At 41.5% G+C, this 26,673-nt stretch overlaps 1 protein-coding gene across 1 annotated transcript; it reads right to left on the reverse strand.

Annotated features, from left to right (window-relative positions):
- Window positions 1-86: 86 nt before the first annotated feature.
- SLC33A1 (solute carrier family 33 member 1) lies at window positions 87-25,873 on the reverse strand (the record flags this gene model as incomplete). The annotated part of the gene is made up of 6 exons (XM_084232038.1): window positions 24,962-25,873; window positions 10,297-10,484; window positions 6,328-6,512; window positions 5,668-5,785; window positions 2,156-2,371; window positions 87-254 (listed from the first exon to the last, which is right to left on the reverse strand). Exons 1-6 carry the CDS (start codon window positions 25,731-25,733, stop codon window positions 87-89), a joined length of 1,647 nt encoding a protein of 548 aa, XP_084088164.1. The 5' UTR covers window positions 25,734-25,873.
- Between the last annotated feature and the right edge of the window lie 800 nt (window positions 25,874-26,673).

Raw genomic sequence — 26,673 nt, forward strand, 5'->3', positions numbered from 1 at the left:
ATGTTTTATGCTTATGTGCATGGATTATCATAGCTCTCTGAATTAAAACTATAGTTACCTTTCTAGAATGTCCAGTAGTGAATGGATTAATTGCTCCTTTTACACTTCCATGAAGATGGTCCTTCATCCTGTAACTTTTTAAATTTTGGACCAAGAAAGAACCACCAAGCAAATCCAATAAAAACACAAATAATGGACTCCACGTAATAACCATCCAATGCCGTAACACATGAGCCACCAAGTTTTTTGCAAAGCTGTAAAAATAAAATTATAATAAATATTTCCAATTTCAAAATGGAAGAATTCACAATTTACATGTTTCTACTTGGTAATTTAAAGGAGTAATCAAAAAATATTTTTGTTGAAACGTTTCAACATTCCTTTCACTTCAAATGGCGAAACATGGCAATATATCTTTTTAATGCTATTAACAGAATAAAAACAATTTTTGGGCCCTCTCAGGTCTTCATTTGCCAGATGACTATGAAAAGAAGGAATAGGGGCCTCCCTGGTGGCGCAAGGGGTTAAGACGCATCCTCTGTAGCATGAGTCCGATCCCTGGCCAGGGAGCTACCTACATGGTGCAGCAGACCTCTCCTGATTGGCCCGCTGCTCCCCTCAGCAGAGTATATCAGTCAATATGCCTGTTCTGTTCCCCACTCTGTCTCTGGTGAATCCTCTCACCCCCACACTCTGGCCTGTACCCCCGTTCTTACACGCATAAATAAATCAATCTTTAAAAAAAAGAAAAAGAAAAGAAGGAAAAAGAAAGGTTCAGCCTAAAAGGGCTGTGGCCATGTCTAGTCTATTAGTTACACCAAGATGCCCCAAAACTCTTAAGATGTCAGTCCTTGAAACACAAAGGAGTAGCAGCTGTCAAGGACATTTCCAAAGCAAGTGTCCTCATGCCTACGTGCTTCCCAAGCTGTATGTGAATTTCCATTACTGCAAAAGTTGTGACATTCACAGCAAGGTAGTTTGGAATCATTCTTGAGAATCCCGGAAGGACTGACCACCTGCACCATGATTTAGACCTGTGGGTGCTGTCTCACAACTTCTGCCAAAGCCTATAAAGGAGCTAAGTCCCTAAAGACTAAAGGAAAACTTTCCTTTGGGGAAAACTAAGATGGAAATCATACTCAAAGAAAGTTTTCTTTTGTTTTTGCTATATAAAACGCTCATTTTCAAAATGCAGCCTTTCATATTTGGAAATGTGAAGAAACTTCCAATGAATCAACTGCAGAAGTTGAAATAATCTCTGAAATACTCTGAAATACATTACTCTGAAATAATCAAACTACTAACCATTCAGTTTTAGTTACAGTTTTCCTACAAACAGCTAGTGAAATTTTTCTTTACAATTGTAAAACATAGCCATTAATTATTAATTTATTAAGTATCTATTGTATAGGACAGTAACCTTCAAGGTGGAGGAGATTGTTCTCCCCCTGATCTTGCTGAGACGCATACAAAAGCTGGTGTACAGGTCAGAGATGTGGGGGGGTGAGAAGATTCACCAGAAACAGAGTGGGGAATAGAACAGGCAGACTGACTGAAATACACTGCTGAGGGGAGCAGCAGGTGAGTCAGGAGAGCTCTGCTTTGCCATGTGAGTTGTTCCCTGGCCAGTTGGGGGATCGAACTTGTGCTGCAGAGTGTGGTGCTTAACCCGTTGTGCCATCAAGTAAGCTACTTTTTACTGATTTGAGTGTTAAACATATACTTTGAGTGTTAAACATAAACTACTTTTGGTGGGAAAGAATATATACATTTCTACACTAGAATTATGGATAGACATGATTTTCAAAAGAAGATACAATACTTCTAGAAGCAAAAAGAGGAAATTTTATATATATTTATTTTTATTTTTTTTTTATTTTTGGGTAGAACTGAGGTGTAGGCCAGAGGTGTCGGGGATGAAAGGACTAACCAGAGACGGAGTGGGGAGCAGAACAGGCAGATTTACTGAAATACACTGTTAAGGGGAGCAGCGGGAGAGGTAGGAGAGGTCTGTTGCGCCATATGTGGGTTAGCTCCCTGGCCTGTGGTTGAACTCAGGAAGTAAAGGTGACAGCGCAGAGAACTTAACCCCTTGGCCACCAGGAAGGCCTGGAAATGAATATTTTAATGTTACTTAAAATTACAACATACTTACCTCAACAGCATCAGGTGTTCCACAATTCTGATTTGATGCTCCTACACATTCTTTCACTGTGAGGGGATCTACCAACCAAAGAGCTACTGTAGAAGGCCAGTTTCCTCCCAGATTGGAAACGGTATTTAGAAGGGTCATATATGTTCCTCCGATGAGTGGATCACTAACCTTTGCATTGAAAGCCATTACAGAAACATACATGCTGTACAATGTAACCTAAAGGGAAAAAGTAAAACATCTCTAATATAGTTAGATATTATGAGTTTGTCTAAATTAAGAATATCAAAATAAAAAACCTGAAAATTAATTTTCATGACTCTTATTAAACTCAAGTCAATATATATTTATTAAGTGCCTAATATAAGTCAGGTTCTCAGCCAGATCATGGCAATACAAAGCTGTATTGTATAAGATACAATCCCTCTATGCTCTTGAAAAATTTATTCCAGGGTGGGAAAATAGGGGATAAATGATTATAATGAAATGTAATAAGTATGCATACACTGTGTAAGTATGTAAGTAAGTAGTTAAGTATGCATACACTGTGCAACTGGGATCTAAAAATATGAGAGATTAATTTTACCACAGTAGTCAAGGAAGATTCAATAGATAAATGAGAGATGAGGGGTGGGAACTATGTGGGGAATATAACCAAGATGAAAATGCATACATTGTGCAAAAATGAAAAATGATGTAAAAAATATATAAAATAAAAAATGAGAAATGAGGAGACACTGAAGGATGATAGAGCAATAAGCAAAGCCCCATAGTTGCCATATTTGTACTGGACCTAAATAAACCATCTGTGTGCCTAACTACAATTATAAACATGTTATACATATAAACAGTCAAAGGAACATAAATATACATATGGAGTGCATAAATCATGCAATTTTAGCCTACACTTACAAAAGGAAAATAACATTGCAAAGTTTCTGCAACAAACTAAAGAGAAAAATCCTCAAGAGGCAAGAAAGTGCTTAAGAGACAAGAGTTAACACTTCATTTAGGGACATGAAAACAAACCATGTTTCCAAAACAGCATTCTAGAATGAGCCCATGGGATGTTCATAGAAAGAAGCATTCCAAAGTCAAATAAAGCTGAGAAATACTAAGTTGCACAAAATTAAATAGGTCTTTTTTACTGTAGGCCTTCTGAAAGATATAAATTCCTTAAAGGCAGGGATTTTATTCATACTTAGTATTTTAGAATGATTTCTGGTATGGAATAGGTGTCTATTAAATATTTGCTGACGGAATGATTAAGATATTACATAAAGAGAAGTTAAGTCATGTATCTTAAATTTATTTGGTCTTGTAACGTTTTTCCCCACAAAGCATCTGGTTGTCTGAGTTTTATAATTACTACACTTTGGGAAATTATCTAATTAAATTCAAAATCAAACATGGCTTTTTTGGCTATTATATCACAGTTTTCCTGACTTTCAGAGATAATGAAACACTAAGCTAATGTACTTATTTTTTTTTTAAGATTTATTTATTTATGCATACAAAGAGCTGGGGTACAGACCAGAAGTGCGGGGTGAGGGGGGGCGGTGAGAGGATTCACCAGAGACAGAGTGGGGAACAGAACAGGCAGACTGACCAAAGTACACTGCTGAGGGGAGCATCAGGCAAGTCAGGAGAGGTCTGCTGCGCCATGTGCGTTTCTCCCTGACTGGCCAGGGATCAAACTCATGCTGCAGAGGCTGTGGACTGCTTCATAGTGTGGTGCTTAACCCCTTGTGCCACCAGGGAGGCCCAGCTAATGTACTTACTTTATTTTATTTTTTTTTTATAGAGGCATGCCTTATTTATTTATTTATTTATTTTATTTGTTTGTTTGTTTTGTTTATACATGCACTGGGTACAGTCAGAAGCGCAGGAGGGTGAGAGAATTCACCAGAGCCAGAGCGGGGAGCAGAGAAGGCAGAAGGACCGAAGTACACTGCTGAGGGGAGCAGCGGGCGGCAGGAGAGGTCTGCGTGCCATGTGGGACCCTCCTCTGGAGGCTGGGGAGCAGCCGGGGATCGAACTGGCACCGCAGAGGCTGCGGGCAGCTTCGCAACCCAGCGCTCAACCGCTGTGCCACCAGGGAGGCCCTAATGTACTTACTTTAAATTCTATTTTGTGCCTAGCATTAACTATATACAAAACAGAAAAAAAAAATATTTGAGACTCTAGTCTCAACAATTTTACAACACTGTGGGTTGTGTTAATCAGCTACTACCCACAATGGAATTGTATGCCAAAAATTGTTGAGACCACTAGGTCATCATATTTTTAAGTTTTAGTTAAATACAAAGTAGAGTCAGTAAATATAGCTTTCAAAGAATTTAAATGAAATTTCATAGAAAAATCCAAAATGACTCTGAAGTACAATTTCCAATAATTGTAGCTGAGTCCAACTGCACTGCTGGACATCTGCCATTTACTTGCATTTCTTTTTTTTTTTTTTTAAAGATTTATTTATTTATACATACAAGCACTGGGCACAGTCAGAAGCACGGAAGGGTGAGAGAATTCACCAGAGCCAGAGCGGGGAGCAGGACAGACTGACGAAATACACTGCTGAGGGGAGCAGCAGGAGTGGCAGGAGAGGTAGGAGAGGTCTGTGCGCCATGTGGGAGCCTCGCCGGTGGCCGGGGATCGAACCAGCGCTGCAGAAGCTGCAGGCAGCTTTGCAGCCCAGCGTTCAACCGCCACACCACCGGGGAGGCCCTACTTGCATTTCTTACCCAGGAAACAAACTCCCCATTCTGCAACAGCAGTGAGGCCTGGGTAAAGTGGGGTCTTTCCTTTTAGGGATTACAAATATATTTAACAATGATTTTAAAAAGCAGCTTGACACACAGCTTCTATAATCAAAACAATTTTAAAGATTTTCAAGTCATAATTTTCAATGCAGAATTATTTCTCAATAATTTCAGAAAGACATCAGGAATGGAAGAAAGAACCCAAATTTATGGATGGATTGAGAGATACTTAGTAAGTAAATATGAAATGTAACCAATACTTGTTGAAGAACAAAAAAGTCAGTGAATGAAAAAGGAACTCTTCATGAATAGAACTTATTAAATCAAAAGCCATGAGATTTAAAGTTCACATCTAAATGTGAACCTCCCCTGGTGGGTGGTTGATCACCATGCTGTGAAGCTGTCCGCAGCCTCTGCAGCGCCAGTTCGATCCCGGCCGGCCAGCGAAGGTCCCACATGGCGAGGAAGACCTCTCCTGTTTCACCCGCTGCTCCCCTCAGCAGTGTATTTCGTCAGTCTGCCTGTTCTGTTCCCCACTCTGTCTCTGGTGAATCCTCTCACCCTCCCGCACCTCTGGCCTATACCCCGGTTCTTGTATAAAATAAATAAATAAATCTTAAAAAAATTTTTTTTCCAGTGTCAGGAGTCCAGTTTATATCCTAAATTTACTATCATGATTTTAAAGAAATTGTAGCCAAATTTCTTCTTTATTTTATATATACAGTTTCCTTCCTAAGAAAACCACAGCAAACTTACCTGATGCAATGCGTAACTCAACAGCACTGTAACATAGTAATATATAGGGAATCCGCCTTGATGTTCTACTTTAGGAGTCCACCAAACCAGCAATGCATACTCTAATCCAAGCAATAATCTATAGAAAAGATAAAAAATAAAAGAAACTGACAGCCATTTTAGTTTAAAAAACAAAACTAAATCTGTTTGCCTATCATATGAAAGAAACCTGTCACTAAAACCTACTAGGAGGTTAAAAAAGAGGTAAAAATAGGGCCTCCCTGGTCGTGCAAGGGGTTAAGTCTCAGCACTATAAAGCTATCAGCAGCCACTGCGAACCCACAGGGTGTAGACCTCTCCTGTCTCACCCACTACTTCCCTCAGCAGTGTATTTCAGTCAATCTGTCTGTTCTGCTCCCCACTGTCTTTAGTGAATCCTCTCACCCCCTACACTTTTGGCCTATACCCTAGCTCCTGTATGCCTAAAATAAGTAAAATAAGTCTTTAAAAAGAAAAGGTAAAAATATATGTATTTAGTAAATGATTTAGTAAATGATACTAAGGTTAAAAGATGCTTCTGAAGTCATTTCTCATATATACTCTATACACAGATATTAGTGATACTAATGTATGTCCCTCATTTAACCTTTCTCACTTAAGAAGGTTTTATTTTGTTTTTACCTATAGGGCATGGCTTTGTAAAACACATTTAGTGGCTGGGGACCTGCAGTGTATTTGCTTATAATCAGAGGCAGTATTATCTGCAAAGGAACCATTGGAACTGCCAATAAGGCTAAATGTTCTTTGGGTACTCCCTCTTCGATCAATTTCAGTCCTGTTACTGCATCTGCTGCTGAAAAACCAATCTGTAAAAAAAGAAAAAAAAATTATTTGTGCTTATCCTCTAAGCATATGTAAGTTCTTCAAAGAAACTAAGTCTCCAAGTAACAATCATATTATAACATCAGGGAAAACAATCAAGTTACTACACATACTACACTACCACTTTGCCTGTGGTACACTAGCAACATTCAGTGAAAACATGGGTACTTTAGCACTCTTAGGAACTGTAGATGGCTCTAATTTCAACTAAATTTCCCTATTATATCTGAGAAGTTAAATAAGATATAGGGGAAGAAAAAGTATAGTTAGATTAATTCTTAAAACAACAGCAAAAAATAGTAAGATGTTAAAAGTACTGGGTAAAAGTTTGAGATGAAATAAGATATTCAGACAATCTATGTAGTATGATGCACATGTTGATACTTAACAATGAAGACCTGAAACTTAGATAATGCTATGATGCAATGTTATTTCAATAAAACAAGAAATATTTAAACAGATTTTTTTTATATCCAAAGGGGCAGGTTTATTATAAAAAGGGAGTGAAGACTAATAGTCACTTGCACAGATACAAGTGGGCAGAAAGAACTGCCCTGAAAAGACAGGTTTGTTAAAAGAGCAACCTGCAGTCACAGGCCAGCTGCCTTGGAAGGAGAGCTGCTGCCTCTGCTGCTTTGTGAAGGGAGAAGGTTGGTAAAGAAGAGATACCTGCATAGTCACAGATGGGCAACAGAGCTGCTGTCCTAAACAAAGATTTTTACATAGTCTTAAAGTATCCCCATATAAATTACTTTTCATTTTTATTTTTTAAAAAGATTTATTTATGCATACAAGAACTGGGGAACAGGCCAGAGGTGCAGGGGGTGAGAGAATTGGCCAGAGTCAGAGCGGGAACAGAATAGGCGGATTGACTAAAAAACACTGCTGAGGGGAGCAGCGGACAAGACAGGAGAGGTCTGCTGCACCATGTGGGTAGCTCCCTGGCCAGGGATTGAACTCGTGCTACAGTGCCTGGGGATAGTTTCCTAGTACTGACGCTTTACCCCTTGTGCCACCAGGGAGGCCCCTAAATTATTTAATTAAAAAAGGAAAAGGTAACTTTATAATGGGTTAACAAAGTAAATCAAAGTTAACAACAAAATTTAATGGGATTAAGGGACATGATATGGTTCCTGAAATAATTCCTTAAAGATATCACAAAATTACTTCTGTGATAGTACTGCCATACACACATTTTGTTTGTTTGTTTTTTGTTTTTAAAGATTTTGTTATTTATTTATGCATACAAGAACTGCAGTCTAGGGCAGTTGTACTCCTAGGTATTTACTCATCAGAAATGTGCACCTACAGGTCATCAGAAATCATGTATATGAGTATTCCTAGACTTATTAGTTATAATAGTCCAAAAGTAGAAATAAGTATCTACCGTCAAGAGAATGAACAAATTGTGGCATAAACATATAATGGATTATTATAAACAAAAAAAATGAACAAACTTTTGCTATAAATAACAATGTGGATAAATTATACAAGCATAATACTGGGCCTCCCTGGTGGCACAAAGGGTTAACATGCAACCTATGAGGCTGTCCGCAGCATGAGTTCGATCCCTGGCCAGGGTGAGACCCACATGGCTCAGCAGACTTCTCCTGACTCGCTCACTTCTCTCAGCAGTGTATTTCGGTTAATTTGCCTGTTCTGTTGTCTCTGGTGAATTCTCTCACCCTCCACACCTCTGGCCTATACTCCAGTTCTTGTATGCATAAATAATAAATAAATCTTAAAAAAAAATACAAACATAATATTAAATGAAATAATACAAGAGATTAAATGATTAAATGAAATTAAATGAAATCATACAATAATATGAGAATAAATACTGGATATTCCAAAACTCAAAAGCAGATAAAATTAATGTATGGTGTTAGAAGTTAGGAGAGGGCTTCCCTGGTGGCACAAGGGGTTAAGCACAGCACTGTGCTGCAGTAGCTATTGCTGGCTTCATATGCTGACTCTTAACCCCTTGTAGCACCAGGGAGGCCCATCAAACTAAATATATAATAGAAAAATGAATGCGCAAATTAAAGCAAATTTTTTCACTGTGACAACATAGCTATTAAAACTTATGCTTTCATGGGGGCTCCCTGGTGGCACAGGCGGTTGAGTGCCGCCCAGCTCTATGAAGCTGTCCACAGCCTCCACAGCACTGCTTCAATCCCGGCTGGCCGGGGAGAAACCCACATGGCACGGCAGACCTTTCCTTTCTTGCCCGCTGCTCCCCTCAGCAGTGTATTTCAGTCAATCTGCCTGTTTTGTTCCCCACTCTGTCTCTGGTGAATCCTCTCACTCTCCTGCACATCTGGCCTGTACCCCATGGTTCTTGTATAAATAAATAAACCTTTTTTTTTTTTTTTAAAGTATGCTTTCAAGATACAGGAATACATATGGTAAAACAGGACAAAAATAAGATAAAAATTGTATATTTATTGATCCAATTCTTGTAAAGTATTTGCATTTAAAAATATATATTAATTTACTGACTATAATTAACTTATTCATTATATTTACATATGCAAGTATATGTATATGTACATGCATACCTACAGGTCTACATATATATAGGGGAGAATATACCCAAAATGTTACCAATTTTGTTACTAAACATTGCAATTACATGCCATTGTCTGCCTTAAATCTTTCAGCATTTCCTAAAACTGAATCATGAGTTCCTCAAATTTGAATTTCTTTAATGTTTAACCTTTCCTATGAGAGTAGGAAAAAACTCAGTATTTCAGAATAAGACTATAATTTTTCCTTTAAGGTTGTCAAAAGATAGATGTGTTTATGAAAGATAGGATGAACACATAATATGAAAATTCTGTAAAACTTATTTTAGATTTTAGAACTATTAATTCCAATATTAATTCCAATATTTAGGACTATTACTTCCAATTATTAATTCCAATACTAGCAGCAAAAGTATTATAACAAAATACTTTCTTCTGGCATGTTTTTAAAATGTGTTAGAACTATAAAATTAGTAAATCTTAATATAGAAAACCTACAGAATAAATTTAAAAATCAATAAAATTCCCATTTGAAGGCTATTTCCTTCCAGAATTAGAAGAAATCAACTAATTTTTAAATAGACTTCTAATATCTTTGTAAATCACATTCTAAGTAGATAATTTTACTACCACTAGCATTATACTTACAATAGCAGAGAGCATTTATTTCACAGCATTCATTTCTATACTGAACATTAATATCAATAAAAGTTCACATTTATTAGAAGCACTTAATATTGGAGTAATTCCTTTCAAGATTCCGGGACATTTAACTTATTTTGAATGTATATTTTATTATCACAACTTTTAAAACACATTTAATAAAGAGAAGATGTTGCTTTTTACCACTAAATTCTAATGGTAGTGGACAGGGACTTGTTATATGAAAGACAATGTAAGTATTCCATGATATTGGCAATTAAGAGACTGGGACAGGAGGGCCTCCCTGGTGGCACAGGGGTTAAAGAGACAGTGCTATCAAGCTATTGCCAGCCACTGTGGCATGAGTTTGGCCAGGGAGCTAACACACAAGGCACAGCAGATGTCTCCAGCTTTGTTGGCTTCTCCCCTCAGCAGTGTATTTCAGTCAATCTGACTGTTCTGCTCCCCACTTTGTCTCTCACCACACCCCCCCAACACTGGCCTACACTCCAGCTCTTATATGCATAAATAAATAAAATAAATCTTCAAAAAAAAAAAAAAAAACCAGACTGGTAAATTTGCTTTATATTTCTCTTACCTTTGCTGTTAGAATCAGAAGGCAAAATGTCAGAACTGCTGGCATTTTTATAATTGCAAAAAGCAGCTTGTATGTATCTGTGATCCCTTGAGTTTCTTCTTTTCCTGATACTTCTTTGTTTTCTTTTTTCAGAAGGGCAACTAAAGTTGTTGTTATTAAAAATACAGCTCCCCAGAAAAAAAGGAAATCTGAAATTAAGAGTGTTTTAAATCTGTAATTAATTTTTGAAATAGGCTATTTTCATTGATATTAAATATTTCTGTATATAACTTTTCCTCAATCAGAAATGTTTTAAAATATCAACATTTAGATGTCTATCATCTTCACAGCGTTGTACCAGGCACAGGGTAAACAAGACTGTCCTGGTTTTGTTAAAACACACATTTTCCGACCCCAAATACAGTGTTACTTAACAAAAAAAATACAGTGTTACTTAACAAAAATAAAAGGGGGTAAAGGTCCAGACATTTAATGTGCAATTGGGTTGAATAAAACAAAGGTCTACCATGTCATTTTATTCAAGGAAAGTGCTAAAGGGAAGGATATGATTTTCATATCCCCTAATATCCATTAGTCACATCTTAAGCATTGAAGTTTTTTCAGTTCTTTATTAAATTATACCAATTTGGACAACAGATAATCATTTTTGTTAAATTTTCCAACTTTTACTAAACTTCCTAATGTTTTTAATCTGTTTAAGAATAGCCTTCTCTTTTCAATTCTGTGGATAAAAAGCAAGTTCCTTATACTTGTAGGTGCACAATGGGGACATATGAAGAGTACTATTTGGGTTGCTTCAGTGAAGGACAGCTGGGTCATTAGTGATTATTTTGAACAAACCAAGAGGAAAGAGTGTATGATGTTCTGGAAGATACTTTGTAAGAGCTAAAAATAATGGTAATAACTGAGGCACCATTACCCGGTGCATACTGGGTGCCATAAATGTGTTAAGCATTTTAAACATATTTTATATGTAGCTGTCTTATACTATAACTCAACAGATTAGGGTTTTTTTATAAAAAGATTTATTTATTTATACAACCATTGGGTACAGTCAGAAGCACGGGAGGGTGAGAGAATTCACCAGAGCCAGACCGGGAGCAGATCAGGCAGACTGATGAAATACACTGCTGAGGGGAGCAGCGGGTGGCAGGAGAGGTCTGCATGCCATGTGGGACCCTCGCCCGGTGGCCGGGCATCGAACCGGCACTGCAGAGGCTGCGGGCAGCTTCGCAGCCCAGTGCTCAACCGCTGCGCCACCGGGGAGGCCCAATAGATTAGGTTATTACCAGCACTTATTTATAGATGAAGAAATGGGCTTAGAGAGGTCGTAGTGCCCATTACAATCTAAGTCAATGGTAAAATTGTGAATTTTATTTTTTTTAAGTTTTTTTAAGATTTATTTATGAATACAAGATCTGGGATGTGGGCCAGAGGTACGGGGGGGTGAGAGGATTCACCAGAGACAGATAGAGGAGCAGAAAGGGCGGATCTACTGAAATGCTCTGCTGAGAGGAGCAGTGGGCAAGGCAGGCGAAGTCTGCTGCACCATGAGGGTTAGCTTCCTAGCCAGGAATCAAATTCATGCCCCAGTGCCTGGCAATAGATTGATAGCAACGAGACTTTAAGCCCTGTGCCACCAGGGAGGCCTAAAATTGTAAATTTTACACAAGCAATGTCAAAATCTGTAACTCTATAACCACCTGAGAAATGCATTTTAGTTTGCCACTACAAAACTTAACGACGGGCCTCCCCTCGTGGCGCAGCGGTTGAGCTTTGGGCTGCAAAGCTGCCCGCAGCCTCTGCGGCGCCGGCTGCCGGCGACGGTCCCACATGGTGCGCAGACCGCTACTCCCCTCAGCAGTGTATTTCATCCATCTGCCTGTTCTGCTCCCCACTCTGGCTCTGGTGAATTCTCTCGCTCTCCTGTACTTCTGACTGTGCCCAGTGCTTGTGTGGATAAGTAAATAAATCTTTAAAAACAAACAAACAAAAAAAAACTTAATGATAACCCAGTTTCATCTCCTTTAGCTATAAAAAGAAAATCTGGGAAGAAATTCCCAGATGCTTTCTAACTCTAGCATTCTAGGATTGTACTTTTTTTTTTAATATGTGTTTACTCTTTATTTAATTGCTCCCGTAGCATAACTAGCTATTCATTGAATCTAGTCACTTTCAGCCAGGGCTTTCATTTGTACTGAATATTGTTCCTGCTGCTGAGTTAGAGGAAAGGGATCTGTACAGTTTCAACCTCATTCATGGTGTTTTCTTTTATAATTTTTTTTTAAAATTTTACTTTTTTTTTTTTAAGATTTATTTATTTAGTTATACAAGCACTGGATACAGTCAGAAGCGCGGGAGGGTGAGAGAATTCACCAGAGCCAGAGCGGGGAAGAGAATAGGCAGACTGACAAAGTACACTGCTGAGGGGAGCAGCGGGTGGCAGGAGAGGTCTGAGTGCCATGTGGGACCCTCGCCCGGCAGCCGGGGATCGAACCGGCGTTGCAGAGGCTGCGGGCAGCTTTGCAGCCCAGCGCTCAACCGCTGCGCCACCGGGGAGGCCCTATGGTGGTTTTTTTTTTAACACCTATTTCACTTCTGTATAGACCAAGTTCACTGTAGTATTTAAATGCTCTTTTCTTAAATGTTGTCTCATATGATTTTCATAGTAAATATGTGAGTCTAATAAAGCAGGCATTTTTACTATTCAGAAATGAGGAAACGAAGCTTAGAATACTTCAATCTTTTTTTTTTTTAATAGAGGCATGTTTTATTTATTTGTTTGTTTTATACATGCACTGGGTACAGTCAGAAGCGCAGGAGGGTGAGAGAATTCACCAGAGCCAGAGTGGGGAGCAGAGCAGGCAGAAGGACCGAAGTACACTGCTGAGGGGAGCAGCGGGCGGCAGGAGAGATCTGCGCGCGATGTGGGACCCTCCTCCGGTGGCCGGGGAGCAGCCGGGGATCGAACCGGCGCCGCAGAGGCCGTGGGCAGCTTCGCAACCCAGCGCTCAACCGCTGCGCCACCAGGGAGGCCAGAATACTTCAATTTTTGTCAAAGGTCAAACTCAGAAGCCGAGGGAGAACTTGAACCTAAATCTTCTGAATCTGCGCTTCATACTCCTTCCATTATTTCACACTGCCTACACAGAGATTTAAAAACACTAATGTTGAAATAAAATTCTATTAGAACTAGGGCCTCCCCGGTGGCGCAGCGGTTGAGAACTGGGTTGCGAAGCTGCCTGCAGCCTCTGCAGCATCGGTTCGATCCCTGGCTGCTCCCCGGCCACTGGAGGAGGGTCCCATATGGCGCGCAGACCTCTCCTGCCGCCCGCTGCTCCCCTCAGCAGTGTACTTCGGTCCTTCTGCCTGCTCTGCTCCCCGCTGTGGCTCTGGTGAATTCTCTCACCCTCCAGTGCTTCTGACTGTACCCAGTGCATGTATAAACAAAACAAACAAACAAACAAATAAATAAATAAAAACATGCCTCTATTAAAAAAAAAAATTCTACTAGAACTGGACAGTTATTTAGTTTTGACAAGTCTAACCCATAACAAGGTTCTGATATCCAAATCATGCAAATTATAAGTTAAAATGCTTATATATTTATGAAAATTTGTATTTTGGGTGAATTCTTTTCTCCACCATGAAAGTTTATAAATAATTTCACTATGTGATGAAACATTCTGTAACACAAAGGTATCCATTTTAAAACACAACAGTACATTAGAGTTTTTGATTGACTGTCAGAACACATAATTGCTAGTTTATGTTAATACAGTATTCTGGAAGCTATTCAAAAAGAATGAATGAGGCCTCCCTGATAGAGCAGGTGTTAAGTCTCAGAGCTATCAAGCTATTGTCAGCCACTGAGGCATGAGTTCCATGCCCAGCCAGGGAGCTAACCCACATGGTGCAGGGGACTTCTCCTCTCTCACCAGCTGCTCCCTTCAGCAGTGTATTTCAGTCGATCTGCCTGTTCTGCTCCCCTCTCTTATCTCTGGTGAATCCTCTCACTCCCCACCCCGCATTTCTGTCCTATAACCTAGGTCTTATATGCATAAATAAGTAAAAATAGGGCCTCCCTGGTAAAAATAGGGCCTGCGCACAGCAGGTTGAGCGCAGCGCTGTGAGGCTGCCGGCAGTCTCTGTAGCGCAGGATGATTCCTGGCCTGCCAGGGAGATTCCCACATGGGACGGCAGACCTCTCCTGTCTCGCCCGCTGCTCCTGTCAGCAGTGTATTTCGGTCCATCTGCCTGTTCTGCTCCCCGCTCTGTCTCTGGTGAATCCTCTCACCCTCCCATGCCTCTGACCTGTACCCCAGTTCCTGTATAAAATGAATCTTTCAGAAAAAAAAAAAGAGTAAAAATAAATCTTAAAAAAAAAAGAATAATTTAAGATTATTCTTATAAGAGAAGCTAATGTTGATTATTTTTGCATTCTTGATTTCAGTTGTGAAATATGACAAATAATAACTTGTTTACAGACTTTCATCTGTTATAATATTCTCTTTGAGAAAGTGTTTTCCATTATTTGGGTTAAATTAGCTGTTAAGGAAATCCTGAAAAAAATGACGTTACTTTTGGGCTTCCTTGGTGGCTAAGGGATTAAAGTCACCACTATCAAGCTATATCCAGCAACTGCAAGCACAGGTTCCATCCCTGGCCAGGAAGCTGACCCACATGGCGTAGCAGATCTCTCCTGTCTTGCCCGCTGCTCCCCTCAGCAGTGTATTTCAGTAGATCTGCCTATTCTGCTTCCCACTTTGTCTCTGGTGAATCCTCTTACCTCCACACCTCTGGCCTACACCCCTGTTCTTGTATGCATAAATAAATAAATCATTAAATGTTACTTTCACTATGACCAGAAAATTTAAATAATTGCTTCCACATAAATATTAAGTGAAAATGAAACATTTTCAGTTACATTGTACTTGGATTCCAGTTCTCTAAGCCAAAACTTTTAAAATTTGCTTAGTATATTCTCCCAATTGTAATGAACAAAATCTTCATCTAGAATTTGTTTTTTTTTAAAGATTTCTTTATTTATGCACACAAGAACTGGGGTACAGGCCAGAGGTGCAGGGAGTGAGAGGATTCACCAGAGACAGAGTGGGAAACAGAACAGGCAGACTGACTGAAATACACTGCTGAGGGGAGCAGTGGGTGAGTCAGAAGAGGTCTAATGCACCATGTGGGATGCTGCCTAGCCGGCTGGGGATCAAACTTATACTGCAGTGGCTGTGAATAGCTTCATAGGTTTCGTCTTAACCCCTTGCGCCACCAGGGAGGCCCTTCATCTAGAATTTAAACTCTTTAATACTACCAGTACTAGGAGAAAGAAAAATAAGTACAAGTCAAACAGGTTTCAGTATGTTTGCAGTTAAGATTATTTCTAAATCTCCATGCTCTAATGATAAAATAACAGTACAGATGAAAGATGGAAGTAATGAAGAGCCCTAATTCAAGACTTTGCACAGTTCAAGGAACAGAAGAATGAAGCTAATAGCTCAGAAAGAGAGGACAGATTGTCGCCCGGAAGTAAAGAACTTTTATAAACCAACTACCATAAAATACTGACCACTACACATTGGCCATTGTTTACAAATATTGCTTTGATGCTAGAGAACACCTAGAGTTCGCTATACCAATCACTGAAAAGACATTACCAAAGTAACTTAAATATTCCATTATTCACATTCTGATAAATTTTGATTTATGCATTTCTATCTACAAAAGTATATATAAATGTATGATCAATATGTCAAACTGATGTTCAAGTTTCATGATTTCTGAATATCATGATTTTTGGAAAAAGACCTAACAGGGCGTCCCTGGTGGCACAGGGGTTAAAGTCTCAGCTCTACCAGGCTATTGACAGTCACTGTGCATGAGTTCGATCCCTGGCCAGGTAAGTAGCCCATGTGGTACAACAGACTTCTGCAGTCTTGCCCACTGCTCCCCTCAGCAGTGTAATTCAGTAGATCTGCCTGTTCTGCTCCCCACTCTGTCTCTGGTGAATCCTCTGACCCACTGCAACTCTGGCGTATACCCCAGTTCTTGCGTGCATAAATAAATTAAAAAAACTTATTTAAAATAAATATTCCTTGGGGCCTCCCTGGTGGCGCAGCGGTTGAGCGCTGGGTTGCGAAGCTGCCCGCAGCCTTTGCAGTGCAGGTTCGATCCCCGGCTGCTCCCGGCCACCGGAGGAGGGTCCCACATGGTGCGCAGACCTCTCCTGCCGCCCGCTGCTCCCCTCAGCAGTGTACCTCGGTCCTTCTGCCTGCTCTGCTCCGGCTCTGGTGAATTCTCTCACCCTCCCCGAGCTTCTGACTGTGCCCAGTGCTTGTATAAATAAATAAATAAATAAATAAATAAATCTTAATAAAATAAAATAAATATTCCTCTTAAAAAAAAGATTTTTATGTATTTATTTATGGATAGAAGAACGTGGGTATAAGGCAGAGGTGCTGGGGCTGAGATGATTCACCAGAGACAGAGTCAGGAGCAGAACAGGCAGAACTACTGAAATACACTGCTGAGGGGAGCAGGTAGCAACACAGGAGAGGTCTCTGTACTCTAAGTGCGTAAGTTCCCTGGCTGAGGGATTGAACTCAGGTCTCAGTGGTGACAGCACGATAGTGTAAGACTTAACCCCTACACCACCAGGGAGGCCCCCCCATAAACTAAATATGCTTAAGTGATGACCAGACCTTATCTAGTGTTGTCATGAATGTAAAAATTAAGAGCATGTAGCAATTCACTGGTAACCAAGGATTATTGAATAGCCAGTACCTGAGTGCCTTTATGAGCCCAAAGGGAAACACAGGACATTGCTGTAAATCTCAAAAACATTCTCCAAGACAAGTATTATAATTTATTCTTTACATGCAATGAAACAGGATCACCAGAGTACCAGAGGTGATATTCAAACTCAGGTCTGACTCAAAACAAGAATATTTTCCCCATTATACCACCTAGAGACTTATATACCTACAGCTGGTAGGCTCTCTTATCTATTACCAGCTACACCTAGGAAAAAGGTACATATTTTAGCCTAACCATGCTACCTGAACATAGAGACTTGAGCATACTTCTTTAAACAAGTTATTTGTATTTGCCTTCCTCTCCTTCATCTCCCCATATGATGGTATGTCAAAGGGAATACAAACCAATGGATACACAAACATAGTGAGCTTACATAAAGACTGAATTTTACTCAATTTAGAGGGAAACATTCTAATAAAAAAATTCTGAAGGCAAAATTTGCAAGGGTTTTTAAGATAAAACGTTACACATTAAAAAAGTTCAAGCTTTCTGGGCCTCCCCGGTGGCGCAGTGGTTGAGCGCTGGGTTGCGAAGCTGCCCACAGCCTCTGCAGTGCTGGTTCGATCCCTGGCTGCTCCCCGGCCACCGGAGGAGGGTCCCACATGGCGCGCAGACCTCTCCTGCCGCCCGCTGCTCCCCTCAGCAGTGTACTTCGGTCCTTCTGCCTGCTCTGCTCCCCGCTCTGGCTCTGGTGAATTCTCTCACCCTCCTGTGCTTCTGACTGTACCCAGTGCTTGTATAAATAAATAAATAAATAAATAAATAAATCTTTAAAAAAAAAAAAATAAAAAATAAAAAAGTTCAAGCTTTCAAGGCTTTGGACTAGGCCCCCAAACCCTTTGTGATATAGGGCACCTCTCTTCGACAAGGAAGTAGCAACAAAATTAAGAAGCACTGTCTAGTACAGCCATGCTTGATCAGTCCAGAATTCTCTCTCCAATGCTCTCACAGAAAGAAAATTAACTCTATAGTTAGTGTGGAAACACAAACTTGCAGCTTCTGTTCTAAATATCCAGTCTTCCTTTTATCTTTTATTTGGCACATTTCTCTATTTCACAAGTTAGAACATGAAGTGACTTTAAACACTCATCATCATCCAGTCCAATTATCTCACTTTCACAGTGAAGGTAACTGAAATAGAAATATCAGCAGTTTGGTCCTGGGTCACAAGCCGAATCTTAGCAGAAATAGACATTTCTTCTATTCCACAAATCTCTCCCTTAAACACATGCTCAAAATATCCATGCTCTTGGGCCTCCCTGGTGGCGCAGGGGATATGACGCAACCTATGAAGTTAACTGCAGCCACTGCAGCTCGAGTTCGATTCCTGGCTAGCCAAGAAGCAACCCACATGGCGCAGCAGAACTCCCCTGACTCGCCCTGCTGCTCCCCTCAGCAGTGTGCTTCAGTCAATCTGCCTGTTCTGTTCCCTACTCTGTCTCTGGTAATCTTCTCACTGCCCTCCCCCACCCCCCTGCACACCTCTGGCCTGTACCCCAGCTCTTGCATGCATAAATAAATCATTAAAAAAAAAAAATCCATGCTCTTGAAGAACAAGCCCAGAACATGCTGCTTTGATTACACAGTATAGTCATATCTTACAAGGGGGTGAGGATTTTAAAGACATGTAAGCAAAAATTAATTCAAAGCTGATTTTGAAATCTTTCTTTTTTTTTTTTTTTAAATATTTTTATTATTATTTTTTTTTAATAGAGGCATGTTTTATTTTTATTTATTTGTTTGTTTTGTTTATACATGCACTGGGTACAGTCAGAGGCACGGGAGGGTGAGAAAATTCACCAGAGCCAGAGCAGGGAGCAGAGCAGGCAGAAGGACCGAAGTACACTGCTGAGGGGAGCAGCGGGCAGCAGGAGAGGTCTGCGCACCATGTGGGACCCTCCTCCAGTGGTCGGGGAGCAGCCGGGGATCGAACCCACGCCGCAGAGGCCGTGGGCAGCTTCGCAACCCAGCGCTCAACCGCTGCACCACCGGGGAGGCCCGATTTTGAAATCTTTCTAATCCCTCATTTTTCCATCCCTTAAGAAGGTACACTGAAATCACATACCCTTTCATTAACTCCAACATGTCAGGTTTTTTTCTAGGGAGAAAAGATTGTTTTCCCAATCAAAAACCAGATTAGGTAGCTGTCCTGCTAGTAAGGGACATCTTACCCCAAAACACTAGGCTCAAATTCAGCCCTAGACAGAAGACTGAGGCTGAGAGGCCAATAGGCTCAGGGCTCTCACCTCATGTTAACTTTGGGACCAATGTTAAATGGATGAAAATGAATCACTCTTTTTATATTTTTTAATATACTCTAGTCAGGTACAAAATCCATTTACATTAAAGATATATGGCATGTCTCTTTTATGTTATCATAAGAAGTTCTTGCATTCAGCTTTTGTATTCAACCTATATCCTGACATTGCTAAATCATTTTGTATAAACTGAATTTAGACATGTATAAAATAGATGGCCAATGAACATTCCAAACTATCACATGAAGATGAAGAGCACAGCAGAATATCTAAAATGAAAAATAATAACATCAAATGATGACAGGGGACACAAATAAAATGGATCACTCATATATTACTGGTAGGAAGATAAAATGATACCGTCATCCCAGAAAATACTTTGGCAGTTCCTTTCAAAAGTAATAATCCATTTACCATAAACCAGCATTTGTACTCTTGGGCATTTATCTCAGAGAAAAGAAGACTTACTTTTAACATAGCAAGATCCAAAAACTGAAAACCCCTTCAGTGGGTGAGTGGTGAAGTAAAGTGTGGAATGTCTAACTCATGGATATTTCTCAGCAATAAAAAGGAAAAATCATTGATAATCAACAATTTGTTTTGTTTTTTTAATAGAGGCATGTTTTATTTATTTTATTTATTTGTTTGTTTTTGTTTATACATGCACTGGGTACAGTCAGAAGCATGGGAGGGTGAGAGAATTCACCAGAGCCAGAGCGGAGAGCAGAGCAGGCAGAAGGACCGAAGTACACTGCTGATGGGAGCAGCGGGCGGCAGAAGAGGTCTGCGGGCCATGCGGGACCCTCCTCCGGTGGCCGGGGAACAGCCAGGGTTCGAACCAGCGCTGCAGAGGCCACGGGCAGCTTCGCAACCCAGCGCTCAACCACTGCGCCACTGGGGAGGCCCGATAGTCAACAATTTGGATGAATCGAAAAAAAATAATTATTCTGACTAAAAAGAACCAATCTCCAAATAATACATATTGAATAATTTCATTTGTGTAACATGTCTGAAATCAAATGCTTATAAAAGTATGGAAAATGGATTAGAAGCTACAGGATTTCGGGATGGAGAGGAGGAGATGAATAAAAAAGCAACATTAAAAGAAGTCTTGTGGGGCCTCCCCGGTGGCGCAGTGGTTGAGCGCTGGGTTGCGAAGCTGCCCACAGCCTCTGCGGCGCCGGTTCCATCCCCGGCTGCTCCACGGCCACCGGAGGAGGGTCCCACATGGCGCGCAGACCTCTCCTGCCGCCCGCTGCTCCCCTCAGCAGTGTACTTGGGTCCTTCTGCCTGCTCTGCTCCCTGCTCTGGCTCTGGTGAATTCTCTCACCCTCCCGCGCTTCTGACTGTACCCAGCGCATGTATAAACAAATAAATTAAATAAATAAATAAATAAATAAATAACATGCCTCTATAAAATAAAAAAATAAAAAAATAAAATTAGGAAATAAAAAGTTTCCAGGTGGGCCTCCCTGGTGGTGCAGTGGGTTGAGCGCCGAGCCGTGAAGCTGTCCGCAGCCTCTGCAGCGCGGGTTTGATTCCCGGCCAGCCAGGGAAATTCCCACATGGTGCAGTAGCCCTCTGCAGTGTCTTCGGTCCTTCTGCGGTTGGTCCTTCTGCCTGTTCTGCTCCCAGCTCTGTCTCTGGTGAATCCTCTTACCCTCCCGTGTCTCTGGCCTGTACCCCCCCAGCTCTTGTACAAATATAAATGAATCCTTAAACAAACAAAAATAAAGAATCAAAGAAGATATATTAAAAAAAAAAAAAAGTTTCCAGGGCCTCCCAGGTGGTGCAAGGGGTTAAGCACATCACTGTGAAGCTATCCACGGCCACTGCAGCAGGAGTTCAATCCCCCACCGGTCAGGGAGCTATCCACATGGCGTAGCAGACCTCTCCTGTCTTGCCCACTGCTTCCCTCAGCAGTGTATTTCAGTCACTCTGCCTGTTCTGTTCCCCACTCTGTCTCTGGTGAGTCTTTTCACCCCCTGCACCTCTGGCCTACATGAATAAATAAATCTTTAAAAAAAAAAAAAAAGGAGTTTCCAAATTCTGTTAAATACTCATAAGATCTAGCAATCCTAGGATCCCTATTGCCACAAAACAACAATTTATTTGGATTGAGGCTTCCACCTTTACATGGGCATGGGCTTTTCAGTTCATCACTGTTTCTGCCAATTTCCAGTTTGTACCAACTCACTTGCCTCATTTATATTATCCATCTACCCCCTCCACCATTTTGATTTGCAAATCTGCATTATAAACTATACATTCCTTGGGAGTGGAGAACTGCCAGGTCTTATTTATCAAATTGTCACACCTATCCCATGGCTAGCACCAAATAGGCATTCAATGCTGAGTCACCTAACCAGCATGGGTCATTTAAAAAAGCAAAACAAAAAAATTGTAGTCTGCCACTTCTGGGTACCAGGCAGCCCAGGAATGGGCTGAAGTCTTTGAGACATCAGTAGTCAGAGTTCTACTTTTCCCTAGTAGAACACCCCAATCAGCACATATTATATTAAGGTTTTAAGGAGTTTTCCTTGAAAATTTTCCTAGTTCCCTACCAACTATAGGAAAAACACCAGATAAGGAGTCAGAAAACTTAAGCTGTAGGTATATCTTTAACTCTAACTGGACAGTTGACCTGTTTTCTCCTCTTTTAGAACGAAGGAATTGAAATATATTTTCAAATCATAAAACTTTATGTTCATTTAATCTCTGTTCTTAGGGGTTATGGTCACCATTTCCTGCATCTTAAAAGATCACCTCTTTTTGCTACAAAAGGTCCTTGAAAGCCAAATGGGGTAGGACAGAAAAAAGGCTACTTCTGAAGATGGCACCATCCTGGATCCCTAAAGGTACAAAATCCTAGCATTACATAAATCTAGGTAAATCTTAGCATAATCAAAGTCTTGTTTCTAAGGGATTCTGTTCTGATCTTATTTTTCCTGTTCTAAATTTACTAAGCAGACTACTGCATTTAGAATGGCAAAAACAGTTCTTTCACAATACATTCCATCTCCATGTAAATACAACACTCAAAGTGTTAGTCATAGAACATATTTTTGAATTTTAAAACATAATTACACTTCCTTTTATTTTTCTGATGTTCCAAATATCTGCCTATGTTTGGCTTTCTTTTATTACCTAAGCAATTGTATTTCCTTCATCATTCTTTCTGAGCTCTGTAAATTCCTTAAGACCACTCGTTTTTCTTAGTTATTTTAAGTTCCAGAAAGTACAAGTTTACAAGAGATACGGTCCATCCTAAAAGGGAGAAAACACAGGAACTTTGCAACTCTTAACTTTGTTTGAACCAACAGCAGTCCATTACAGATATAAAAGGATTAAGTAAAAAGTAATCTATTTTTACAATTTCCTAGAAACAAAGTTCAAATTCCACCAGTTACTCAAAATAACAAATCAGTGTAAATAAAAATCCAGTTGCACAATTTTGATCTTCCCATTTAGTTGTGGCTACTTATAACAGCTCCTGAATGCCCAATAGCATTCTCTGAAATGATATATTATCGGTCATTCATATGATGCTTAAGAGAAAGTTCTAATTTATTTAGTTAGTAATTTAGTTTCTATAGCCTCTTAAATCTTGCTTTCTCTTCTAGACTTTCCCATGTTATGCAGCACATCACCTCATTAGTTCTTCTTGGTGATATGAACAGTATAAAAAGGCACACAGGACCTCCCCTGGTGGCACAGCGGTCAAGCGCTGGGCTGCGAAGCTGCCCGCAGCCTCTGCAGCGCCAGTTAGATCCCTGGTCGCTGGGCGAGGGTCCCACATGGCATGCAAACCTCTCCTGCCGCGCCTGCTGCTCCCCACAGCAGTGCATTTCGTCGGTCTGCCTGTTCTGTTCCCCGCTCTGGCTGCGGTGAATTCTCTCACCCTCCCGCGCTTCTGACTGTACCCAGTGCTTGTATAAATAAATAAATAAATCTTTAAAAAAAAAGAAAGAAAGAAATACACTGTGGGTCATACCAGCAACTTGTTTACTATGTGCCTTTTTTTTTTTTTAAGATTTATTTATTTATACAAGCACTGGGTACAGTCAGAAGCGCGGGAGGGTGAGAGAATTCACCGCAGCCAGAGCGGGGAACAGAACAGGCAGACTGATGAAACGCACTGCTGAGGCACCCACAGTGTATTTCTAGGCAGCGAATTACCAGGAGCAAGAGCATAGCCCTAGAATACTCAGAGACAAATCTGTTTTGATACAAAGTCTCTCAACCATTTTTAGCTTCAAAAAGCCTGAGGGAAAGTATAATTATCATTTTATCAGTATCAGAAGCAGTAGAAATGGGATCCCTGATAGGATATAGGGTTATTCCCAAGTTTGTTAAGAATTCAGGAGATTAGTTGTGAATTCCAAACATTTTAACACATACACTTCCTCACCACACACCTACCCCTGACATCTTCACTCTTGGGAATTTCCAAACTAGTACTGAGAAGATGAGAAAAGTTTAGTTGTTAAAATTTTTAAAAAATTTAAAAAGAGAATCACCTAAGTTCATCATCACTACCAGAATGAAGAATTCTACTATATTTCTGATGCTGGTTGTAACTGATATTGGCCACTCATTTCTGAGCTGTCAGTTAAGTTTAAGAAACAGAAAATCTTACAGGGCCATGTATTTACTCATGCAGAGAAAGGGGATAGTTTCTAGAACTTACACATAATTTTTTACTGGGTAAGTTTCAAACTCTCATAGCAATAAAGAAAATCTTACTAATTTGGTCATCACCTTTCTTTCAGTATCATATCCTAAATCTAATGCCCACATTACTGCTCCAGGCACTTTGAAAACTGCAGAAGGCCCTTTGCATAACTGTCTGTGTACTATGCTGTCTCAGTGCATTTTCACCTGGTGAGCATTCTGGAATTCCACTTACCCCCTTATAATTCAATAAGGCCAACTGTTAACCTGCAATGCTATGCCTGACTCCCCCCAAAGCAGTTAATGGCTGGCAATTGAGTACCCCTAAATTAGTCATCTTTCCCATTCCTTGTGGAACCAACTCTGCTTTACACATAAGAGACCCTTGGAGCTCTATCACTCGGCCAATTCATTAATGTTTGAATGAACCCTGTTCCATTCACCAGAAGGTTAAATGAGGACTCTTGGCATAAGAGTAGAGGAGAAATGGACAGAAAGCATGAAGCCAGAAATCTCAGCCTCACAAAAGAAAAAGGGAACTATGAACCACAGGACTCAAGTTGGATTCATGTCTTCACAATAGCCAGACTTTCTGAAAAAATGTGCAACTGTTTAATAGGCAAGTGCCAAATGGTCCCTGGGTTCCGTTTTGTTCCCCATTACACAACAAGGTTATTGGATGGATTGCCTTTCCCTGTTCACTGAGTACTGAACAATTATGATCGTTCCACTGTAGAAATTATGGCTGAAGCTCATTTTAGTAAAAGAAAAAACTTACCTCAAGTCATTTCCCATAGAAAGATTTCCAGAAAACTAAATTAAGCTTTCTGCCAGTGTCATGCACTGTCAAAAGGATTCATAAACCGCAAAATAAACCCAAGAGCATAGTAGTTTAAATACACTACCTGAAAGAGTAACGATTCCCCTGGGTTGAGGCTGGAACCGCAAGTATTTGTTACAAAAGTCTGCAGATTCTAGGGCCAAAAACAAAACATTGCCCAAAAAGTAGCCCGCTGTTTGGCCCACAGAATTACAAGTAGAAGCATAACCCACGTTTTCCCGGGATAACATAGTTAACGCCCAGCCATCCACTGCGACGTCCTGAGTGGCAGCCAGGAATTCAAACAAAAAGAAAGTCACAGTGAGAGCCACCACGTCAGGGGCCGTGCCATCAGTATTTCCGAGCATGTGGTCCACCTGGGTGGATAAATAAATCATGAAGAGTCCCAGTATATACTGTGTAGGCACCAGCCAAGATTTGCGACGACCGAAGCTCCTAAAGTAAACGGCATCAACCAGTGGGGCCCAGAGCAACTTGAGACTGAAGGGCCAGAAGACAAAACTGAAGAAAGCTTGGTCCGTATAGCTAACATTTTTGCTCTGCAAAATGAGTGGGATGCTTCCCGCCAGGCCGAGGGGAATGCCCTGAAGCACATAAAGAAAAAGCAACAGCAAAATGCTGCTTAATTCCGCTCGGCAGCTCCGAGGGGCTTTAGGAAAGTCACCCGTGGCATCCCGCAGAAGGGCTTCTCTGTCCCCTTCCCCGCCCACCAAGTCCAGAGGACGGTCATCCCAGTCGCCCTGCGGCTGAGGCCCGCTCTTCAAGTCCAAGGAGTGGTTGAACGTCCCCGGCCGTCGCTGCCGACTGTTGTCCTTGTGGGAAATGGTGGGTGACATATCTGATACGATGCAGAGTCCGGTCTGGGGGGGGCCGGGGCTGAGCGTCTTGGATCCGACTGGTCCCAGGTCCCAGGCTGTCGCTCTGGACCGGGGTGCCGATGGCTCAGGGAGGGGGACAGGGCGCGGGGTGACAAGACAGCTTCTCACTGAAGCCGGGAGCCAGTTCCCTGGCTGGAGGTCCAGGCGACGCCCAGGTAGGCGCCCCGTGGAGCGGCGTCAAGCAGCCGGCAGGAGCACCCTGGGCGGCCGCGTCAGGCTCGGGGCTGAAGGAGGGGGCCGTGGTGCTACGATAGGAAGGGCCCCGAGCCGCGGCCGGACCGAACAGCCAGTCCGCGGACCCGCCTCCAGGTCGCGCCGCCACCAGTGCAGCAGACAGCACTCGCGCCACAGCACTCTAGAGCTAACTTCCTGCCCCGCGCTTCAGGAAGTGGTCCCGGGCTCACCAGAGTCCTGTCCCCGCCTCCGCAGGGAACCAATCAGGATCCGCTCCCGCCACCCACCTCGGAAACGACGCCTGGTAGGAACTCGCTAGCCCGGGAGCGAGGACCCCGTGGGAGCACTACCGCCGGCGCACCGCGCGGCCGGAGCTGGGCGCTGCGCGAGCCCAGGCTCTGTGAGCGCATGCGACCTTCTGGAAGGCGTGGGTCTCGCTGATTGGCCGGCTGGGTCACGTGAGGGAGGGTAGGCCGGGCCTGCGCAGGAGGCGGGGTTCTGCTACCCTGCAGACTCCGGCTCCGCCGTGACCTTGGAGGCTTCGCCTTCAAGGCCGGCGAAGGCGATGCCTGAACACTGTGGTGGTGTTTTAGGGCAGCCCCGATATTGAACGGGTTGCTTGGCTGTGGGTCTTCACCCGCGCGTTTAACAGGGACTTATTAATACTCCACTACAGGCACACACAAAAGGTTAATAAAAGGTTTATTTACAAGGGAATGGGAAT

This window comes from Talpa europaea (genome assembly GCF_964194135.1).
Source record: "Talpa europaea genome assembly, chromosome: 4".
NCBI lineage: Eukaryota > Metazoa > Chordata > Mammalia > Eulipotyphla > Talpidae > Talpa > Talpa europaea.